The sequence below is a fragment of the Ruditapes philippinarum genome, unplaced genomic scaffold (genome assembly GCF_026571515.1).
Source record: "Ruditapes philippinarum isolate M1 unplaced genomic scaffold, ASM2657151v2 ctg2999_1_1_1_1, whole genome shotgun sequence".
Lineage (NCBI taxonomy): Eukaryota > Metazoa > Mollusca > Bivalvia > Venerida > Veneridae > Ruditapes > Ruditapes philippinarum.
Window position 1 is genome coordinate 20,557 of NW_026854978.1, and position 18,049 is coordinate 38,605.

At 30.8% G+C, this 18,049-nt stretch overlaps 2 protein-coding genes across 2 annotated transcripts; one reads left to right on the forward strand and one right to left on the reverse strand.

The window, feature by feature from the left end:
- Positions 1-6,810: 6,810 nt before the first annotated feature.
- Positions 6,811-11,568, reverse strand: LOC132741681 (uncharacterized). The gene is made up of 3 exons (XM_060729911.1): positions 11,356-11,568; positions 10,388-10,514; positions 6,811-8,875 (listed from the first exon to the last, which is right to left on the reverse strand). The coding sequence occupies exons 1-3, from the start codon at positions 11,521-11,523 to the stop codon at positions 8,442-8,444; spliced, it is 729 nt and encodes a 242-aa protein (XP_060585894.1). The 5' UTR covers positions 11,524-11,568; the 3' UTR covers positions 6,811-8,441.
- A 2,120-nt stretch (positions 11,569-13,688) lies between these two features.
- On the forward strand, positions 13,689-16,539 carry LOC132741682 (uncharacterized). The gene is made up of 4 exons (XM_060729912.1): positions 13,689-14,130; positions 14,349-14,385; positions 14,959-15,066; positions 15,904-16,539. Exons 1-4 carry the CDS (start codon positions 13,846-13,848, stop codon positions 16,326-16,328), a joined length of 855 nt encoding a protein of 284 aa, XP_060585895.1. The 5' UTR covers positions 13,689-13,845; the 3' UTR covers positions 16,329-16,539.
- The last annotated feature ends 1,510 nt before the right edge of the window (positions 16,540-18,049 follow it).

Here is an 18,049-nt window from a genome sequence, read left to right on the forward strand (position 1 = left end):
AAGCTAAGAATGTGATAAGACATCACAGCGACGTTAACTGCGCGAATGACGTCGCTGACATCGCGACATATTTCTCGGAGAGAGTCCAATACATAACGTATTGTAGCGATATTTCCACCGTATGGAACGTGTTACATTATCGCGTTTTTCGGTTACAGTATAGAATTTTCAAGATGGAGGATTATTTTTGGGAAGAGAGGTAGGTGATTTTTATTCAGGTCCATACTACTAGTAGTTTAGTTTCTAAAAGTTGTTTTTGTGCTTTGCTTGTAAGGAACAGAATCCGGTATCTAGTCATATATTTCTTCAGACTCTGCACCGCAGATTTATCTCTATATTGTCTCATAAATGTGCAGATTTGACAGTTTGAAAATTTGATTCGAGAGACCAACGCATTTTTCTCCCATTCTGACATTATTTTTGCATGCCTAGAAAAAGTAAATCTGCAAAACGTTAGTCCTTTTTCTTTAGAAACGTTTATAAAATTAAATGACCAGTTGAACCTATTTTCCTGTTGGTAAAATCCGTTTGAAAAAATAAACAATGTTACAGTATAGAGCGAGGTTTATTTTGAAGGGTTACAGCATAGACCTAGCGACTTTGATCCAATTTTGTTACAGTTTATACCCAGATTTCGGTTACAGTTTAGATACTTGCCAAGTTCGTGTAGCCATTATTTTTATTTTTCTAAATGAGAGGTTAAAATCAATAAATTTATTACATAGGTAATACATGAGGAGCACGCAGAGACAAATGATTACATAGTAACTTTTTTATATCCTTTTATATCTAAGAAAAATGTCTGTTATAAATTGCTGACTGTTTTAAACTTTATATTTTCTAGAAAAAGAAACCAAAACATTATTTTCTTTCACTTGATAGGAATGAACTGCATTAACAATCATTGATATTAAGAATACAATGATTATACTTTTTGGTTTGAAATCTCATTGAAAATGGACCCCCTCCACCTGTAAACCTAAATTGGCACAAAAAAAGAACTGTTTTTCAAATGAGCAAATTAATAGGGATTTTAAATGTTAGTGAATAACTTGAAGCTAATAACGAATTTGTATCAATTAATAACCTCTAATGTATTTTTCTCACATTTTCATTTATTTTCAAAGGATGTGCACATTTCATCAACTCCATCGTTATTACCTAATTGCATCATTTTCCTCGCTGTTTTTTTTCCAGATATTTTATAGAAACATGATAGTCTTAGGCCGTGTCTACACCTATTCAAGTCATGAATGAATGCAAGTATTATATTCTCTTGTATTAGATAAGGCCGCGTCTACACCTATCCAAGTCTTGAATGCAAGTATCATATTCTTTTGTATTGGATAGTGTAGACACCCTACTTGAATGGTTTTTAAAGAGAAATTATGCGACATCCAAGAAGAAAATTTCTTGCAAGAAAATTAGAACAGGTTCTATTTTTCTACAAGTTTTTTCCTGTCATGACACTGATAACACCAGTTTGACACAAAACATGTGCCCAAATGTGTGATAGTGCTGTTTATTTTATTATTTTCTGACTTTTTTGTTGTTGATTCAGTGTACATGACCTGTAAATTTCAGTAAATGTTTTCAATGTCTTGGTCAAAGGAACATATCAATACACAGATTCAAAAGAGCAAAAATAAATAAATAAATTAACAAATTAAAAAGAAATAAAAAAGATCTGTTTTTCAAAGAGAGTCAAAATGGATTTTTAAATGATCTTGAAAAATTTGCATCAAAATGTATTTTTTCTCACATTTCCATTTTTTTAAAGAATGTACGCATTTCATTCATTCATTGTCATTGTTTTAGCTAATTGCATCATTTCCCGCTTTTTTTATTAACACATTTTACGGAAACATGATAGTATTGCAAAGACAAACGTATAAATCCTGGGCAATCTTAATAAGACATTTCAGTAACAATTGTGCCTGATTATATGTTGTAAGGGCCATTTATTTAGCTTATCTAAATGTGACATTTAAGAAAGTTGAATAGGTGTAGACACGGCCTAAGGCCCTGTCTACACCTATCCAAGTCTTGAATGCAAGTATCATATTCTCTTGTATTGGATAGTGTAGACACCCTACTTGAATGGTTTTTAAAGAGAAATTATGTGACATCCATGAAGATAATTTCTTGCAAGAAAATTAGAACAGGTTCTATTTTTCTACAAGTTTTTGGCTGTCAAGACACTGATAACACCAGTTTGACACAAAACATGTGCCCGAAGGTTTGATAGTGCTGTTATTTTTATTATTTTCTGACTTTTTGTTGTTGATTCAGTGTACATGCCCTTTGAATTTCAGTAAATGTTTACAATGTCTTGGTCAAAGGAACAAATCAATACGCTGATACACAGAAGAGCAAAAAATAAATAAATAAATAAATAAATACATTGTAAAAAAAATAAAAAAGAGCTCTTTTTCAAGTAGAGTCAAAATGGATTTAAAATGATCTTGTTCATTTAGTGAATAACTTTCATCAAATAAAGAATTTGCATCAAAATAAATTTTTGTCACATTTTTTCAATTTTTAAAAGAATGTACGCATTTCATTTACTCCATTGTTTTAGCTAATTGCATCATTTTCCCGCTTTTTTTCACATATTTTACAGAAACATGATAGTATTGCAAAGACAAAGGTATAAATCCTGGGCTATCTTAATGAGACATTTCAGTAAAAATTGTGCCTGAAAAAATGTTGAAAGGGCCATTTATTTAGCTTATCTAAATGTGACATGTAAGAAACTTGAATAGGTGTAGACACGGCCTAAGTGCCCGTCTACACATATCCAAGTCTTGAATGCAAGTATCATATTCTCTTGAGTTGGATAGTGTAGACACCCTACTTGAATGGTTTTTAACGAGAAATTATGTGACATCCATGAAGATAATTTCTTGCAAGAAAGTTAGAACACGTTCTATTTTTCTACAAGTTTTTGGCTGTCAAGACACTGATAACACCGGTTTGACACAAAACATGTGCCCGAAGGTTTGATAGTGCTGTTATTTTTATTATTTTCTGACTTTTTGTTGTTGATTCAGTGTACATGTCCTTTGAATTTCAGTAAATGATTACAATGTCTTGGTCAAAGGAACAAATCAATACGCTGATACACAGAAAAGCAAAAAAAAAATAAAATAAATAAAAATAAATACATCGTAAAAAAATGAAAAAGAGCTCTTTTTTAAGTAGAGTCAAAATGGATTTAAAATGATCTTGTTCATTTAGTGAATAACTTTCATCGAATAAAGAATTTGCAGCTAAATAAATTTTTGTCACATTTTTTTCAATTTTACTCCATTCTGTTTTAGCTAATTGCATCATTTTTCCGCTTTTTTTCACATATTTTACAGAAACATGATGGTATTGCAAAGACAAAGGTATAAATCCTGGGCTATCTTAATGAGACATTTCAGTAAAAATTGTGCCTGAAAAAATGTTGAAAGGGCCATGTATTTAGCTTATCTAAATGTGACATGTAAGAAACTTGAGTAGGTGTAGACACGGCCTAATGTAGACACCCTACTTGAATGGTTTTTAACGAGAAATTATGTGACATCCATGAAGATAATTTCTTGCAAGAAAATTAGAACAGGTTCTATTTTTCTACAAGTTTTTGGCTGTAAGACACTGATAACACCAGTTTGACACAAAACATGTGCCCAAACGTGTGATAGTGCTGTTTATTGAATTATTTTTTACTTTTTTGTTGTTAATTCAGTGTACATTACCTGATACAAAGAAGAGCAAAAATATATAAATAATATATTAATTTGAAAAATAAAATATAAAAAAGATCTGTTTTACAAAGAGAGTCAAAATGGATTTTAAATAACCTTGTTCATTTAGTGAATAGTTTTCATCAAATAAAGAATTTGCATCAAAATGTATTTTTTTCTCACATTTTCCATAGCGCATAACATTTACTCCATTATTTTAGCTAATTGCATCATTTTCCCGCCTTTTTATTCACACATTTTACAGAAACATGATAGTATTGCAAAGACAAAGGTATAAATCCTGGGCAATCTTAATAAGACATTTCATTAAAAATTGTGCCTGATTATATGTTGTAAGGGCCATTTATTTAGCTTATCTAAATGTGACATGTAAAAAACTTGAATAGGTGTAGACGCGGCCTTATTGTAGATAAAGGTATAAATTCTGTGACATTTCAGTAAAAAATGTGCTTGATTATATGTTGAAAGGGCCATTTATTTAGCTTATCATATTAAAATGTGACATGTTAAAAAATTGACAAGGTGTAGACATCTTGTAGAGCAAAAGGGCGGAGCTATCGGTGATTTAGAGAAATGCCTTGCTTTTGGTTTTGGCACAAATGATAACCGTTATAGGAAGATGTGCAGAGCGCAACAATGTGGTCGCTGTCTCTAAGGTCAATGTCACACTGAAAGCTCAGATACAAGAAGTCCGCATTTATGTCCGCCCCATAAAGTTTAAACCATAGATTTCTGTTTTTTTTTTGCACAAATGATCATCAATACGAGACGACCCAAAGAGCTCAAAAAACAGGTTGATAGTTTAAAAGTCGATGTCAAACTTAATCGTAGGTCAAAGGTTTAAAAGATCTACTGCTGTAGATGGTATAATCGTCCCTAAGACTGCTTTGTTTTTTTTAACAACACATATATTTAATGGTTCTTAAATAAATGGCAGGCTTAAGAGATTTATTCTTTGTTAGATAACAATTTGATTACAACGGTTATGACCATGGTTTCTTTTATTTTGATAGAAGATTGCGATCTTGTTATAGACAATTAGTGAATGAGAGTGAAATGAATATTTGGCAAAAAGGCACACAGAGTAATTTACTGCGCATGGGCGATAAATAAATTACATGGTCCATGGAAGTGTCACGATTTGCCTGTAACATTCGATTTATAAAACTTATATTTTATCCTAAACAGATTTTTATATTAATTGTTAGCCAATCACCACTTTTAACAGTCAAGCTATTGAAATATAGTCAATTCAGCTCACTGACAACATGAAAAAAGAAGAAAAATAATCAGCATAATGTCACTTTAAGTAAATCAATTAAAAAGACGAAACATTAAACTATACAACATGTATATATAATTGCTCAGGGTCCATTGCTTGAATTTAGTTGATTGTTGTATTTTATTTGGTTATCAAGTTATATTTGTTTGGTAAGAAATATTTGGTTGTCTTCTCAGGATTCTTATAGTTGATGCTTTGGTTTTAAAGATATCTGTAATTATTAGCTGTTTTGGTTTTGTTTCTGATGCTGATAAGAAGTTAATACTTTCGGTTGAATGTTTGTTGTTTAAACTGTATCTAGGAGTTGTAAAATAACTCATTTTGTGTTCTTTGTTTTGTGGCGATTTTATTATTTTGTTTGATTCGTATAAAAGACGTATACGTGAAAAGATATTCTGTAAAAGTTGTTTACGCATATGTGTTTGTTTTGGGTTTAAATAATGATAAGAGTTTTTATTTTTGGCGTACATAATGATCAGAGTTGCATTAATGTATGTATGTATTTGTGATAGAAAAAGATAAAGACACCTAAAAACATAGTGTTAATCTATTCTAGTGAAATATAAGATGCAGGTACTGGTATTCCTATTATTACCATTTCATATCTATCACTTTTGTCATAGGTAAAACGTTAGATAAAAATAAATTGGAATAGAACTGTTGTGATAACATAACGTGTATTTACAGTACACATTTACATAACGAGTGTATTAGGGGTGGTTTTTACTTACAATGCTGATCAACACTTAACACAAATATATACCACTTATTTTTAAGTTTTTAATTCATGTTGTAGGTTACAAAAATATAATATAATTGTCTTGCAATTGATATGGTTAAATTAAATTTTTTTCATTTTTAGCATAAGTGCCGCTACTTTAAACAACGTTTAGGTAAAGACATTAATGATTTTTCATCAATCAAGGATACAGTAGGGGTTATTGAGAGAGGATGTGATAGCTGCCCAGTTTATGATAATGCATGGAAAGGAAGCCATGGAAGCAGCTAAATTTATGTGAATTTGTGATATACTCGTTTATTATCTTATATTAGTATTAATTAATAATTAGTCATATAAAAGGTTGATATGTGTCAATTATGACAAGCTAGACTTCTTTTATTTTTCAATATCGTACACATTGTATATCTGTTCCTGTTATTTACTTTGTAAATATATCAAAATATTTTGCTCAAACGCCTCTAATCATGTATAAAAGTTTACAGTATCAAAGTTCTGGAAGCATAGTCAGCCTTTATGTCGTTTTGAAAGTTTATTTACTGCTGATGGACTGAAAATATTCCTTTGAAAGTATTTTGATATTTATATAAAACCTGATTGTTCTTTTTTGGTTTCATTTGTTATTACTATAGTTAATAAATTTGTAATGTTTAAACACTATTGTTTGTTAACTGATAAATTCAAGGTTCTTAGAAATATATTTCACATTATTATGGAATATTAGGCTCTGCAGCACATTGTCAAGGAATATTATTCGTTACAAAGTTTGTTTGTTTGCCAGGTTTTCACGCTTATTTTAACACATTTTTGGTCATATCTTGGCGGACGATCCACCTCACCGGCTTTCCTGACATACAAGTAATTTCCAATTTCGCCGCAAGTTACTGACTTTTAATCAACATGATTTTTGAATCAGCGACGAGAGACAAATTACCAATATACTCGATTGTCAATGACAAAGTTTGCCTCGCTCGAGGATCTAACCTGTGACCCATGTGGAAATGTTAATGATTGCAATAACAACAAAAATACAATTACATCAAAAATATAATTGCAATAACAACAAAAATACAATTACATCAAAAATATTTTTCAAAGAAGGATCAATGTTGTAAACACCAATCAATAAAAAGGATCATAGATGGTACACATTTCATTATCATTAAGAAACTCAGTCATACCATGTTTGAAGTAAATACACAAACAATTACATTTTCAATCTTTAATGTCAGAATATGTTAGTTAAAATTGATCTGTTTCAGGATAACATGAAAACAAAGTTTTCGATGTTTATTTTACATACAATTATTTTTCTCACCGATTTAATAAAAAACACAATTAAGCCGCACCGGCCTATAAATAAACATAGAATATTAATTTGTCTGACATTTATAAAAATACATGTTAAAATACAATGAGGACATATGGTAGGTACTATATATTAAGCGTGGAGTAAAATGGAAACCACCAATAAAGCCATTAATATGTTATTTTATATTGTGACAAAAGATGGAGATTTATTCCTTGCTTATGTAAAATATCAAATATTAAATGTGTGATATACAGTATGAAATACTAAAGATTTTTCTTCCGTTTCATCTAAAAATGTACATACGTATAAAACACATATAGAAAGACCATAAAAACAATGTATAGTTAAAAGAGACAACATTTCTTTGTTACTAAGAGAGATAACTACACAGCACATATTACCGTAGTGCATATATATGCGTTGTTTTCCTTATTTATGCATAATTCTAATTTTAATATTGACTTATTTGCTTAATAAACTACACGATCTAAGAAACAGTTCCTCGATTATTTTGTTTTCAATATACAAAAACAACAAACAAACAGACAAACAAACAAACAAAAACATATTAAGGCACAGTAGATCTAGTGACGAAAGCAATAAAATGTAATTTAGATTAAATGTAACAAGTAAACTACCGACGTTTACACCGCGATGGGTTCCAATAGAAACCATTATTTGGATCAGATCTTACTAAATTAGCCTTGGTTTCATTTTCTGAGTCGTAAACTCCATATTAAAATTATATTGAACTACATCTATCTTGTTTTCATAAAAATACACATTAAATCTAAAATTGTACTCAAGGTAAAATAAACTTTGTCAAAACTTTATTAATTGGCCGTATTTAATATAAAGGTCATTATACATTGTCGAATACATTGTTAAGTACAATATTGATTCTATTGAACGAGTACACAGCTGTGTGTTCTAGCTCCATCAATTATAAGTTTTACAGCTGTGAACTCTTCAAATAAAATTCAGTATTATACCAAACAATGTGTCAGAATCTCATAATCTTTCCGGTCATACGCATCATCTGTGATTAACAATGTTTTTCTATAGAAAAAGATCAAAGTTGCCCGTCATTCGTATCCAGGGATGACTGAGTAAGAAAATATATGAATTTCAAAATAAAGAACATCAAAACAAATTTGAAAAAAAAAAAAAAACTGGTCTTTCACAAAACATTCATAACTTGTAGTATTCCTTTTGGCGTGTCACAACTTGTGTATAAATGTTAAATATTACTGTAATATCTCAAAAAAGTCTCAGGATAGAATGACTCTAAATGTGTTGAGCTAACAGTAACTTGACCAGAAATTCATTATTTAATATATTATTACCCTAAATATACTAAACTAATCTAACGGCAAATTCATTATTTTTTGAGTTGTGGAAAAATGTGATGTTACTTAATCTTATAGAAATCTTGTCTCGTGCCTCCATTTTGACTAATGAAGATACTTGACTTCTACCGATGTACAAGCTTTCATTGTCTGTTACCAGATATGTTTGAATGTTTGAGGTAATCTCTAGGTCCTCTTTCCCAAGGATGCATGTACGAAATATACTGTGTTTGATTTGTACTGTGAAATCCATACCACTTACTAAGTGAGGTGGTACCACTAATTCAATAGACGAATGAACGAAATAATGACCTTTATCAGGAACTGTCATATACCCACTTGTGTATTTTATGTTACTAGATATTTCATTATTCTCAAACATATCTTTGTCATATTGCCAGTCTGTTATGATCGTCATCCCGCTCACTCCTCCTCTCTCGTCTTCTCAAGGGGAAAAAGAAACAAAAGAAAATGAAACGGTACAATGATTTGTTTTCGGGAATTTACCATGAGATATTACACAACATTTCTATTGACTATATTAAAATATTTATCGATGTATTGAAAATTTCATATGACAGCGATTGTATACGATTGGTTCCAATGAAGTATTTTTTAATTATATTTAAATAATTTTTTTAATTATATGATATGAAAATAGAAGAGCACAAATTTAACTTTAAAAAGAGCCACCAACGAGTGTGGCAATGCTCGATTATTTTTTTGCTTTTTCTAAAAGAAAACAAAAGGTTTAAATAAATCTTTAAAAAGAAAATTAAAAACATTCCCTTTTTTAAATTTCAATAGGTCGGCAACTTTTTGTTTTTCCTTCAAGTATGAATTATTTAAATAAATACAATTAAATAAAATACAAGAAAAAATCATTATTTGACCTTGATGGTTAAGGTGATTTAAAGCTAAAGGTCATACCTAAATTATTCAACATGTCTGTCTAGTGTATAAATTAAATACGTACATAGATAACAAAATTATGACAACATAAACAAAAAACAATACGGATAATTTAACCTTGGCAGTTAAGGTCATTTAATGCTCAAGTTAAGGTCAGTTCAACTTTTTAGGTTAAGGGGTTGTTTTGTCAAAGTATGAAAATAATTCATTAATAAATTACAAAGTTACAGCCAATTATAGCAAAAACCTTCATGGTCAAGGTCATAAATAAATAAACGTCGATTTGAGTTCTATTAAGTTCTATTTGAGTTCTTCTGTTGTATCTAAATATGAAGTTAAATCATAATTAAACAAGGGAGACATTGAAAGCAGTCAAATCTAGTATTGATTACATGCATTTGAATACATGGTATTTCATAGTTGTACACCAAATAAGCAAGGAAGTATGACACTAGGCCAATATTTAGGTCATCTGCTTCTGCACTTTACACTGTGCACATGGTCAAAATGTCATCACGCTTTGTACAAAAAGTCAAATATGTCACTAGGTCAAAATCTATGTCAACTGATACCAAAGTTCAGTTGTGCACATGTTCTGAATTTCATAGCTGTACATCAAGACAAGAAAGAAGGTCACTTCTCAAAATCTTGGTCAGCTGATATCTAATTTCAAATTAACTTCTAAAACTGTGCGCATTATCCAAACTTAATAGCTATACATCAAAGGACAAGAAGGAAAGTCACTTTGTCAAAATCAAGACCAGCTGATATCAAAGTTCATTTTCACATCTGTGTGCGTGGTCTAAATTTTAAAGTTAGTCAATTAAAGGCAATGAAATATGTCACTTTGTTAAAATTTAGGTCAGCTGATATTTAATTTACATTAGAATTACATTAATTTGAACTTGACAATCAAGGACAATACAACAAGAAAAAATTATGATCAATGCTCAAGTTTGCGGACGGCAACGGCACCGTGCGAGGAAACGCTGACATGACTATAAAAAATGTCCAGCTAATAAAAATGTACTAAATTTGTACTTTTTTCATTTATCAACTCTGTTCCAATGAGTTTCAGAAAAGGCTTTTGCATGTAAAGGGTTTCTTGTGTCCGATATTCTTCTGTACGTCTTATAATTTCACGCCTGTCAAGCATCTCCGACAATCCCTAGATAATAAAAATAAATATAGATGTATTTAAACTTTCATAACGCTTTCCTCTCTATATATATTTATAATGCACAGCTTGATGTGAATATTATGAATAAATTTTAAGCAGTGTAATTGTTTGGCATCTTTATTCGCTGCAATTTATTTATGTTAACTATAATTAAAGATCCTGTAACACAATTTTTATGGTTTTATATCATAAATATTATGCTCAAATTAAGATTTATCATTTTTTTTAAGTTCAAAAAACATTATTTATAAAGATATTACCGAATTTAATATTTCATGTAAATAAAGAAAGGTAATAAAAAATTTATTTTCTACAAATTCTAAGTCAAATTTTTCAATAAGAAATGAATGCATTACATATAATATGTAAATATTTGCAGTACATATTTTACATATTATTCGATGTTTGAGAATTGTTTTATAAGCATAATTATATACATATACCTATATGATTTCACTTAATTCTGGTAAGCAACCTCAATTACAACATACAGGATCTTAAAGTTGTTTTTCTGTACATTTTATGTACCCGGGGTGAAATGTGCACTGTTTAAAGCAAACGATAAATCAGTGATATTACTAATGCTTTTTATACTTTTAATATACTATAGCATAGACAAAAAACATACCTTTGCAATATATTTATTGGCATTATTTAAACATTTGTTCTAGATCGTTACACTTTAATTTGATCAGGAATATATATATATCCCAGATAATTCAGTACTTCAAATCATAGGACTGACCAACTTTATGTCCATCAATTATTCCATTGATTACTGGATAAAAACAGAATTTTCAAACATAAAAATGAAATAAACTTAACCTACTTCCTTCAAGTCTTTTTGGGGTTCACATTGAAATCTTCTGGTTATATATAGTTCACACATATCATTCTGTGGCAATTCTCTCGTTGTTATTAGATACATTAGAACGGGGAGAGTGGTAACCAAAGCGCACAGTAAGCTTACCACACCAACTTTTAGTATTGTATCCATTCTTTTTTAATTCCGAAACAAACACTTCCACGATAGTTTGCCGAAAGTTTACTGTCTGTTGTATTTTGCTTAGTCACATGCCAACCTGGTTTAAAATTAATTCATCGTTTTAAAATTTCTTAAAAAGAACATATTAAATGATTATTCTCAAATATCGCCATATGGTTTGATTGAGTCTTAAGTTGTATCTACGAATACTATATCTTATCGAGGTGATTATTCTCAAATATCGCAATATGGTTTGATTGAGTCTTAAGTTGTATCTACGAATACTATATCTAAGTTATTTCTATGAAACATCGCATCTCATACATACAGGGATAAATTTAAAAGTATACTTCTATTGTTTGATTTTAACATATCAGTGAAGGACAAATTAAAATGAAATGGTATTCATCTTCGACGTCATGTAGATTACAATATAAACAATATCTTTCATTTCTAACAATTCTATTTCTATGAAACCTACCAGTTTGCACATGTAATGAATGCGAAGATATTCTAATTCTTGTAAGATACTTCCTTAAAGTATTGGTATTAATTATATCAAGATAATTTTCATATACAAAAGACTCTTTAACATGATAATACAGATACAAAACAGGACTGCTCTCTTTACCAGGAAGCCAACTTTGTAAAAATAAAACAATCAAATACCCTTTGCTTAAATATTGGTAAAAATATTTTAATATTTACGGAATCTGGAAAATCCCAAACATCACTAAAATCATGATAACATAATAACAATTTAAAATTTGATAACCATCTTTTCTTACTATAATAACAGTTTTCAAGAGCAATGTTATATACATTTTTAAGAATTATATTATCTGTCTCAAGCATTTTAAACCAAAATCTTAAAATCTTAACATATCTTGGAATAAAGGATAACGTGCTAGTTCACCATACACAGCAACATTACATGAATTAATTTTAACATTTAATATCTTTTTACAAAAGTTAAGACGAAGTCTTTCAATTTCCTTAGATTTAGTAAAACCCCAGATTTCAGCAGCGTAATTTATAATTGAACCAACAAAAGAGTCAAAAAGCTGACATAACTCTTTAGATTTTAACTGATATCTATTAACCAGTTGTACATTTAGAGCTTTATGGGCTTTACCAATCAATTGTTCTTGATTTAAACTAAAACTACCAGTATAAGTAAATATTGTTCCTAAGTAATTGAAGCTATCGACAATATAAATGTTTCCCTTCGTAATAAAATAATTCATTGTTTTTTAACCTTCAAGATTTCTGAAAACAACAACTTTGGTTTTATCGATATTTGCTTCTAAGCTCCATTTTTTACAATAACCAGCTTGTAAACAATCATAATCAAACCACTCCTTATCCTTAACAAAACATTTATCAATAAATGTAAGCTGATTATGTATACTATAATTCTTACAAAATAACGGATTCGCAATTTCTTGTATCACATTGTTAAAGCCTAATAAAAGAGAGTCTATCGCAGAACGATCAGTTAAATCTACATTATGACATATTTCATTCAATACTTGGTATACTGTGCGGATAACTGTCAACTTCAAAATTGCATAGTTTACGTAAATTGTGTCCCTTCAATTGGTTGCATCTATGAACTTTACAGAAAAAAATCTATTTTTAAATCATTGTATTTATAAACTTGTAAAATCTGCATATCAATTTAACGGTAACCGACGGCGTGGTTATATTTGTCCACATCCCTCACCTGCTTTGAATTACAAAGGCGTGATTTCGTCAATTACACAATATATTCAACGAGTACTTTTACACTTTTTTCCAAGGTGATCTTTTCTTATTTGTTATATTACTCACACATATTGTCGAATTTAAAATGAATTCTTATGTTGTTCTAATACATTTACCATAGTTTGTAATAAAGAATATTCTTGCATAAAAACTGCGCACACAGGCGAACACCACAGCCGTTAACGTTGTTGCATATGCGTGACTCAGGACGAAATGCATTTACATGGTCTAATACTCGTAATACCGTTATTCATAGTCCTTTAGCGGACAATTTACACAATTAACTAAGTGTTTTATGATCTTGAAAAAATTCCATATCTATAAAGAGATATTTGGCCTTTACTCTTCAAGTGGGTTACGACCTTGAAAAAGTTTAAAACATAATCAGAGATAGTACATTTACAGGAAAATATATATATTGAATATCTGCGTAATATGTTTGCATACTACTATCTTGTAGTGTAGCGATTTGATGTCTGCAAATTCAGATAGTAGATGTACCGCAGTGCAATTTGAATATTATCTTCATTAAGTGTACGAAAACGTTTGACAAATGTCGCGTTTATAATGCTCCCAGAAGCGATTATTACTCTGTTTCTGTTGATTGCATGTATTTTAACAATCGGGATTAATATATGTGTCTATAAGTTTAAGGCAGCTGATGAAATATTATTGAAATCTGTATATTTAACTAATGAACTACATAACTTTCCATTTATCTGCAACGATTTGTCGTTGAGTCCTGACGAAGATGTTGTTACGTTTAATATGAGAAAGAAACTTTTTGATGTTTATTTGCATGACGACAAATACGTTTGTAGCTTTCGGAACCTAACGGAACCATTTCAAAAGGTAATTTCTGTGTATTGAAAGACATTTTCTTTTTGCTGTAAAGCATTAAGATAAGTATTCAATGTATCGTCATTTTAGTTTATCATGATTTGTCAGTCTTACAAATATTGCTATTATTATCATTATTATAACAATCATGCATATGTTCTAATTTTATAGTAGTTGCTGTATATAGAATTTTGTAATGATAGTTTTATCAAGTATTTCCGTTTTTAAAGGTTGTTGAGCGGATATCAAGACATCGACTTGCTACAGGTATTATCTCATTACCTTAAAAGTATACATTATATTGATGCATAATTATGCATGTAATATTGTTTAATGATCTCGTACATATAAATTTAACATTTGAAATTATAATCATTTTCTTTCCTGGTATTATTTTCAATTGTATCATAGTTTGGGGACCTTTCTGTTTAAAATGTGTCCGAGTTAAATCGTATACATATACATGCACCGTGCGTTAACTGGAGTGCAGGTATTAGTTACCCGCACTCCAGAGCATGCCCATTAATTGGCTCATTTTTGCTGGGGTTTACTTATTGTGACGGCAGAGAAAGTAAAAGCGACAGAAAAATCATATATAGATGCTCGTTCATTGGTTACTTTTCTCCGGGGTTTCATATTGTGACGACAGGGAACGTGTTTTTATGTTTGATTATGTTACTAAAGAGAAAGAACATCAAAACAATTGGCAATCTGATTAATACTCGGGGGCTCCGCCCCCTCGTACAAATCAGATAGCCTCGTGTTTCGATGCTCTTTCTATTTCTTACACAACTCTACGTTTATATAATATTTCTCATTCTTTGTGTATGTACTAATTAGGACAGGAAGGCACAAGATATCTTCAATGTGGCAACAGGAGTCTGAGAGAGCCGTCGGGTCATCGAATTGCGGCATTCAGAAGTGTGTCAAAACATCAAACAAAAAAAGGTTCCATATTTTGTTATCTGCATTATTATCTATCTGATCCAATCAAGGTGATCATGGTATGGTCTCAACATTAATAAAGATAACGAATACTTATATGTAAATAGCGAAACATTAAACAAATTGCCTACCTTGTCAATTAATTATTTTGCATGCTTTTGCATTCCTAATTATCCAGACTCGTAACAAGTTGTTAATCTTTATTATCTTTAAAGGGATATCAGTGGTATGTGTTACATGTAATTATATATATATTTAACAAAAATAAAATTATGACTCAATTTTCCCAATTCACTAAATAAAAATCTTAAAGTAAAACCTACCAACATTTAAGAACTGTTATGTTTACTAGTTCAAAAGCATGAAACAGTCTGAAAGTAAAAGTAAAAATAATTGAATAGATTTACAGTAATTTACAAACAGGTTTTCTTTTTACTTAATATGTATGTAAATAACACAATTTTCAAGGTGACATCAGCGATACGACAAAACTTTAGTGGCAGGAAACATCTTAGTACGCACAAATTAAAAAAAGTAGATGATTACTCAACAGTTTAACATAAAGCATATAGAATAATTATTGTATCATAGTTTGGGGACCTTTCTGTTGAAAATGTGTACTTATTGTGACGGCAGAGAAAGGGAAAGCGACAGAAATATCATATTCGGATGCTCGTTGATTGGTTCTTTTTTATCCGGGGTTTCATATTGTGGTATCAGGGAACGGGTTTTTATGTTTGACTATGATGCCCCCTCGTACTTGTAAATCAGATAGCCTCGTGTTTCGATGCTCTTTCTATTACTGATTTGATTCCCAGTCAATAATTTTTTACATTATAGATAGAGAGTCAGAAACTATTATTCACTGGGACAAACACCCAGAGCGATCTTTCATATCTGAAGATGTGGCATACCATAAAGGAGAAATCAGAGTGTCCGAAGGTGGATTTTATTTCATCTATACAACTGTTATGATGAATCTAACTAAACCTATGGTGAACCTCGGTAAAATGTACAGATTTGCTCTATATGTTTGTGCAAACAGGGGAGGGTACGAGCGTACTCTTCTTAGTACTTTCAAATCATTTAACACATCATGTACAAATGACGTCACTAATAACAAAATGAATGACGCGACCTCGCTGTCAACTCGAGGCAATGTTTATATCACAAAAGGCGAGAAAATTTATGTTAAAGTTGAATACGCAAACAGATTAATCCTCGATTCTGTCGGTAACACTTTCGGAATAATGCCAATGTCTTAACATGCACAGTCCGGAGGTGAAATGGCTAAGGGGTCATGACCCACCAACCTAGCTTATATTTGGTTTAAATGTGGAACCTCTGCGAGCTTTGGATAGGGAGTATGCATAACCCTTGACGAAATTTGCGAAAATTCCTGGATCCGCGCCTGCATAAAATGACGTGTCACGAGCAAAATTAATATATACCGTATCACAAGTTTTTGTCAGCAAGTATCTTATTTTCGCTATATTCGCGTGTTGGCTCATTCGAATCTTAATATGATTTCTTTAGTAAGTTTTTTTTTTGAAATCTGGAAAGGTAACACCAGTTTTCATAGGCAGATCATAACAATGTAAAGTATGTTTCTTTAAATAGTTAGGTTTCAAAAAACGTTTCCTGCTGTTAACGAAACACGGGGAAAATATCTGATATGTTCTGTTTGACTGGCATCGTTAACCATTTATGGCTATGAAATTCATGATTATTCAAAATATTGAAAAGTCCACACTCATACAAAATATTTTGAACAAATTTAAGCCCCTGAATTAATAATATAGATACAGATCCGGTAGTTCTTAAAATTATTTAACAAATTACGATATATCAAACACGGTGACTAGTTTTGTCGTGGTAAGGCCAGACCAATACGATAACATTTTACATTAAATTTCAATAGTGGTTTAACACCACCATAAATTAAGGTGTACTTGATCTTAAACCTAGAATACATTCGAAACATTCAAGTTGTACTCTTTCAATACAATCAATATTACCCTAACCCCATATCTCAAATCCGTACAGCAGACCAGGTTTTACAATTTTGTTAAATGAATATATTTGCATGTCAATTTTTAATTCTAACATTATACGTAACATTTGTTTTATATATACTTATATCATCTAAAATTTCTAAAAGTTGTAAAAACCAACACTTTTTTTGTTGCATTGAGTGTAGGTTTCCAGGTATAACAATACCTTTATAAATAATTTAACCATATTGTAATTCATCTTCTGTTTCAGCAAGAATTACAGTGTTGTCTGTATACAACAAACAGTTTTACATAATTAACCCATTACTTCATGAGCATTTTGTGAAAAATTGGCTGTTTTCATTGAAAAGTCTGCCGTTACAAGTTCAAATTGCTATAAAACTATAAAAACTGCTTCAATACTAACCAAGTTTGGCACAAGTGTTAACTAGACCATTGCCCTTGCAACAGCATGCTCAGGCTTAAATTTCCTGTTACCATGGCAACGAGGGGACATCTCAAAATTGCCAAAAATCACTATTTTGCGTAATTTTTTTCCATCAAAATTGACTTCAAAGTGCTGCAACTTCTCAATGGATTGAGATAGAGTCAAATGCTTTTTAGCGTTGGTTACATGTTACCTTAGGATCGATCTGGGGTCATGTTAAGCCTCTCACAAGTCCAAAATATTCTTGGCGATGAGGGTGACACCGCCCCCTTCAAACCCTCCAAACAGAAGTGGGCACATCCCCCTTCTGGCAACCCCCTGATGTATCTTTTGGTTGGGGGGCCGCGCCGAAAAAGTGGTAACTTTTTAAAACAACATTTCTCAAACAAAAACAAGTGTTGGAGGTCTAAATAAGGCATTTCCACCATTTGAGACACCAAAAAAGGGGGGAAGATGAAAAAGGCGTTAAAAGGCTTGTATATCGCGTAATGGGTTAAATCCGATATCCTCTAAACCGTGTATGTTACATGAAACATTACTTTAT